Below are 6,197 nucleotides of genomic sequence, written 5' to 3'. Positions count from 1 at the left end.
TGCTGCTCTTTAGAGAACCATCTCATCTTTCCTTATGACTTGATGGAAGACGGTTCCCAGAAAAGAGATGATCACTTAGAAAGAATTTTGTCCTTTAGGACTTTGTTTTTAATCACTTAGTGTCAGATTTTAAAGTCAATGCTAAATCCAGATTTATAATGTCTGCATAGGCATTTCAAAGACAACCAGCGATATTTGAACAGTCTGATCAAAATGCTGCTTTAGGTCCTGGGAATTAAATCACGTGACACATTTATGTGAAACAAGATGCAGTGAGTTTTAATTATTGAAGATTCTTTTTCATGAAAATATGTCACATTTTACAGAAGAGAAACTTCATATTTCATGAGTCTTCGAAGATACATGCAAACCTGTTGTGGAGTTGAATTAGATGTTAAGCAATTCAATTGGTGATCAGTGTTTAATATTTACTGAAGTGAAGCTTAATGGAAAAAACATGGTTTTGTTTATTTTTTTATTTTTTTCAGATTCAGATATGACATGTTGTGCAGTTTTCTATTCTTATTTTTCCTCTGACAGGAAAATATCCGTCATTTATGTAAAAAGATTCTACTGTGGTGTATATTTGGAATGGCATGCCGCCGGCACTGGAGCGTTTTAGTTGTTTTATAATGGCACGCCATCTGAGAGGTCAGAGTGGGTGGAGCCATAGCTTGTAAGTGTGAGGTCTGTTGTGATTGGCTGATTGGGGTTCTTGGAGACCTGGTTAAAAAAATAGAAAAAGCTTTTGATTAATCTATTCAAGAAAATTAATATAAAAATGTTGTCATCATTTATTGACTGCAGTGCTGTTTTAAAACTGGGAAATCTTTTGAATATCTCTTAATGAATGACCCTAAAGAGTCATATTAGAAACATTCACTGTATGCACATATACACTATAAAAAAAGATTTTTTTTTAGAACAAAAACAAAATTGATTTCGAGTATGTTTTACAAGGAAACTTGTTCCTGTCACAGGATTTTAAAAAGATAACTAAAACTTTTTATCCCACAATTCCGACTTTTTTTCCTTGCAGTTCCATGTTTACAGCTCTTGAGCATAATTCTGAGGGGGGTTTTTTTCATCAGAATTCTGATCAAGCAAATCAAATTTTAAATCTAGCAAATCAGATATTTATTTATTTGCAATTATTTTATATTTTTATCCTGTGGCAGAAACAAGTTTCCATAAAATATGACTTACATTTTCGTACTTGAAAATTTCCCATTTAATTAAATGTGTTGCTTGACATATATTTGTAATAATTTGTGACATTTGCTTGCAATTTCTGAGGGAAAATTGTTTCTACACCAATTTCTTCACTCAGTTTTTACTCAGAAATTGCAAGCATATTGCACCAACAATTGCAAAGCAAGTAACACATTGAATTAGATCTGATAGTAAAACTGATAGTATTTTCTATCAAAACAAATTCCAAAATGTTTTATTTACAACTCAGTGTAATCTTCATCCTTCTTGACTTACATCATCAAATTTCATTTCACTGAAGACTTCATTCCTATCGATAAACGTCAGCATGATCCAGTCACAGATGATTGAGCACTAGATGAGAAAAAATGAGACATTTACTAATATTAAGATTAAGCATTAGGACAAAATACAAGCTGTATACGTGAATGTTTATGTCTGCCATCAGTCTCATAAAGACGTCATTATCTCACACTTTAAACCCCCCCCAAAATCATGTTTTTATTATGCATTTAGCAAAAACGTACAATTCCTACTGACGTCAGGGCCATGACTGCGTTGATAATGGTTGGAATCAGACTGAATTTTCCCGCCTGAAAAGAAATAAAGAGATTCAATAAAAGGCCATATGTGCGGTCAGCATGTGGCTAATGTACTTCCTGTATGGTCTTACATATCCTTGAACGATGACATCCAGGCGCATCCCATAGGCTTTTATAAGTGTCCTGTACTCCACACCATCCTTATGGTAATATTTCGCAAACCTGAAATGTTTGGAAGTTAATATATTTCTAAATAAACATTAATAATGAATTGACCGTCATTTTAATGACATTTGATTACTGGAATTCATGTAGATTGTAACCCTAGAGCTCACACCTGTAGTAATATTCGGAGCTGGTCAGGTTTTTTCTTATATCCATTCTTCTGAACGAATATGTCGGAATGCACTCTGAAGGATCCTTGTCAAAATCACACTTCCAGTTAATGAACACGCCAATTATTCCACCCTGAACATATAATAAAATGACATTCAAAATATATATTAAAAAGTGCCTAAATTCAGAAGTAAATAAACGTTGATGTGTTATTTGACATTAAGCCGTATACATGCCGTTATGCAAAGTTCGCTGAATTTCTCTTGGGCCTGCGCTGCGATGAAGCCCAGCCTGAACACTGGACAGTACGGGTTGGTGTCTGGGTGATAATGGCACCGTGACAACTTCTTTCGCTTTTTTGGTTTAATGTTGCTCCTGTAGTTGAAACCATTGAATTTCCATTTCAGATACAAAAATATACATATATATTTTTAGGACCATAAAAAACATAAATTCAGCAAGGATGCATTTACAAAAAAAAAAAAGTGACAGTAAAGACATTTGTGACCCTGGACCTCAAAACCAGTTATAAGGGGCCATTTATAGTCAATTTGTTAGTATAGGACAATATTTGGCTGAGATACAACTATTAAAAAATCTGGAATCTGAGGTTGCAAAAAAAAAACCTACATACTGAGAAAATCGCCTTTAAAACTGTCCAAATGAAGTTCTTAGCAATACATATTTCTAATAAAAAATTACGTTTTATATATTTACAGTAGAAAATTTTCAAAATATTTTCGTGGAGCATGATCTTTACTTTTGGCATAAAAGAAAAATCTATAATTTTTTACCCATACAGTATTTGTTTTTTGTTTTTCGGCTATTGCTACAAATATACCCCAGCGACTTAAGACTGGTTTTGTGCTCCAGGGTCACATTTATAATGCTACAAAATATTTATATTTTAAATAAATGCTATTCTTTTGATCTTTCTATTCACCAAAGAACCCTGAAAAAAAGTGTATCATAGCTTCCACAGAAATATTATGCAGCTCAACTTTTCAACATTGATAATAAGAAATGTTTCTTGAGTGGCAAATCGGCATATTCAAATGATTTCTGAAGGATCTGGAGTAATGATGCTGAAAATTCAGCATTGCATCACAATAATAAATCACATTTTAAAATATAATAAAATAGAAATCAGTTCTTTTAAATTGCAATACTATTTCACTGTATTACTGTATTTTTGTGTGTACATTTGATCAATTCCATGCAACCTTAGTAAGACTTTGTGAGAAACAATATATCCTAAACTTTTGAACGGTAAAGAGTAAATAGAAATTTCTGATACATTTATGTTTTATTAAATGCTTTGATCAGACAAAAGGTTCAAAAGCATGCTGGCACTCTGAATTATTAAACATGCTGAAACTCTTCAACGTACCTCAGAACTTTAAACTTCGGAAAAAGGATGGCATTCTGTATTAACACTGTAAAATTAATAGCCTTTTCCAAAGCTGGTTCACTATGGGGATAAGAAAGACATTTTAGTTCATTTCTCTATTTGATTTTTGACGGATCAGTCAATAAAAGCACAATACCTGACAGCAGCATATTCCTCAATGGGACACCAGGTCTTGATCTCGCAGGTCTTGAATGTGTAGTTGTAGTAGGGGATACATCGTCCTGTTCTTTGACCTGTTCAAAAACAAGTTCACATCTTACAGTGGACCATGCATTGAAAATCTTTTTTAATTAATGTATGAATAAGTCAATTAATCAATTAAGTTTGAACTAGTTTTAAGTAAAATAAAGAAGTAATAAATACTGCAGCAATTAAAGCTGCACTTAATAATAACAAAAAAAGAAAAAAACCTGTATTAAAGTAGAAGTAGTTTAACATTAAACTAGTGGTCTCTGACACTGTATATATGTGAGTATTCATTATAAAAGTAAACCTTACCATGACCATCAAAATCAATGTCTCCTTGAGTGCAGTCAGAATCTTTTGTGCAGTTTGCATTGGCAACACTGTAATGCTGAGAAAACAAATAGAGAAAAAAATAGATCTACAAATGCTGTTTGACTAGGACCAAAGCATGCAAACGTGTATTTAACTGCAATTGTGTATGTGTTTTGTGCTCACCTCAGCACACGTGCCCTGCATCTGATCGTGCGTCACTTCTCTCCTAAGAATTGTGCTGATGATGTCAAAACCCTTTGCATTAAGAAATACATAGTTCCGAGTAAGAATATATACTATGATCTAGCAAGGAAAATATGATGTAAATATTCCAGTTTATTATTTTTCTAGGCCTTCACCTCAGATGGTCTGACATATTCCGTTGTGTCCTGAACGCTGTCTCCCAGCATGGCCACACCTCTCATTTCAGTGTACACTGAGCTCTCCGGACGCGTCTCTGTGTCCTGATACGATTTCTGACTGATAAATACGTACCTGCACACATAAAACATGACATAAATGCATCCATCCATCTCCACACATGCAATAAAACACACCTTCATAGGTATAACGAAAGAAATTCTGTATATATGAATAAAAAGAACATCGGAACAAACACAATCAAAGATGAAGTGTTACAATTAGATTTGACATTTCATCTATACATAAATCTCTGTATCACTGATTGGTATCATTGATATTTTTATTGCATTTCTTCTGCATATACTGTATTTTATCTTCTTCAAGATGCAGCTGAAGTCCAAAACAACCAATCCAATTACAAATTTGTATATATATAGTACAATTACAATGAATTAATCATAGACCATGAAATTACTCAAGTTTTGAATTTAGGTGTTCGCCATTCGCCATCTCAGAGACAAATATAATAAACATTATAATTACCCCCATTTAAAAGTATCAATTTTGTGATTGATGAAAAGCTAGTTTTTAGTAGGCTACAGAAATAACAACAAACAGAGCAGATTCTTACCAAACGAAATATGTGAGGACCAGGAACTGCACGGCTCTGTATATGACTCCTAGTTTTCTGTCCTTCACCACCATTACTTTTGGAGTCTCATAGTCCCAGAAACCCAGGAAAAAGTCTTTGAGGAACGCCAAACATCCCATTTTTATATATAAAAAAAAATCCTTGTATGTTCCTGCAAAATGAACGTCCTAATCTTCACCACTGAACTGATGCTGGATGGTGACACCCACTTGAGTACCACAGTCTCTCTCTCTCTCTCTCTCTCTCTCTCTCTCTCCCTCCCTCCCTCTCTGCTGTAATGGCAACCTTTTCCTTTTTTCCATGGTTTTTTATCATATTGTTTGTGGTGAATTGAGAAATTAATAGTCTTACCCATTTTCTATTCTTGCAGTTCAAATTATATATATATATATATATGTGTTCCTGTAGCTCAATTGGTAGAGTATTGCGTTATCGATTCCCCGGGAACACATGATAGGTAAAAATTGATAGCCTGAACGCACTGTAAGTAGATTTAGATAAAAGTGTCTGCTAAATGCATACATTTAATTTTAATTTTAATTTTAATTTTAATTTTAACTTTAACTTTAACTTTAACTTTAACTTTAACTTTAACTTTAACTTTAACTTTAATTTTAATTTTAATTTTAATTTTAATTTTAATTTTATGATGGTGTATTGTGTATCTATAGAGGGGCGGCAGTGGCTCAGTGGTTCATGTAGGTTGTCTACAAACCGGAAGGTTGCTGGTTCAATCCCCGGCTCCACCTGACCAAGTGTCGAGGTGTCCTTGAGCAAGACACCTAACCCCAGCTGCTCCCGACGGAGCTGGATGGCGCCTTGAACGGCTGACACCGCAGTCGGTGTATGAATGAGTGTGTGAATGGGTGAATGTGAGGCAACTTGTAAAGCGCTTTGGATGGCCATGTGGTCTGTTGAAAGCGCTATATAAATGCAGTCCATTTACCATTTAGCGTGAATTCAAGTAAAGTGGGCCACTTCTTTTGTAATTTAGATGCTTAGGAGTTAGGAGATCTCCAAAACAGTTCGTTAAAAATGAGATTTCCATAACATGTCAAATCACCTCTGGCACCAAATATAGCTTCTTTAGCTCGAAACAAAATATTTTGTTCAGTTGCCTCATTGAATAACTTGCTTTCTTCCTCCATTTTTCAGTCTGTCATTGTCTCATATAATGTTTCTA

General features: G+C 34.1%; 1 protein-coding gene across 1 annotated transcript; it reads right to left on the bottom strand.

Moving 5' to 3' along the window:
- Window positions 1–390: 390 nt before the first annotated feature.
- LOC132131454 (P2X purinoceptor 2-like) lies at window positions 391–5,172 on the bottom strand. The gene is made up of 12 exons (XM_059543483.1): window positions 4,994–5,172; window positions 4,359–4,494; window positions 4,183–4,254; window positions 4,000–4,075; window positions 3,638–3,734; window positions 3,481–3,561; window positions 2,327–2,465; window positions 2,092–2,222; window positions 1,886–1,976; window positions 1,740–1,805; window positions 1,489–1,566; window positions 391–723 (listed from the first exon to the last, which is right to left on the bottom strand). The coding sequence occupies exons 1-12, from the start codon at window positions 5,131–5,133 to the stop codon at window positions 628–630; spliced, it is 1,203 nt and encodes a 400-aa protein (XP_059399466.1). The 5' UTR covers window positions 5,134–5,172; the 3' UTR covers window positions 391–627.
- Between the last annotated feature and the right edge of the window lie 1,025 nt (window positions 5,173–6,197).

The sequence above is a fragment of the Carassius carassius genome, chromosome 4 (assembly GCF_963082965.1).
Source record: "Carassius carassius chromosome 4, fCarCar2.1, whole genome shotgun sequence".
Lineage (NCBI taxonomy): Eukaryota > Metazoa > Chordata > Actinopteri > Cypriniformes > Cyprinidae > Carassius > Carassius carassius.
Note: the sequence above shows the minus strand (reverse complement) of the source record. Positions and strands in the feature narration are given on the sequence as shown.

Excerpts from the sequence above, each read along its gene's own strand:
- LOC132131454 (XM_059543483.1), bottom strand. The coding sequence starts at position 5,133 with ATGGGATGTTTGGCGTTCCTCAAAGACTTTTTCCTGGGTTTCTGGGAC. Across the intron at positions 3,735-3,999 it reads CATTGATTTTGATGGTCATG|GTCAAAGAACAGGACGATGT; the intron begins GTAAGGTTTACT and ends GTTTTTGAACAG. Across the intron at positions 724-1,488 it reads GTGAAATGAAATTTGATGAT|GTCTCCAAGAACCCCAATCA; the intron begins GTAAGTCAAGAA and ends TTTTTTAACCAG.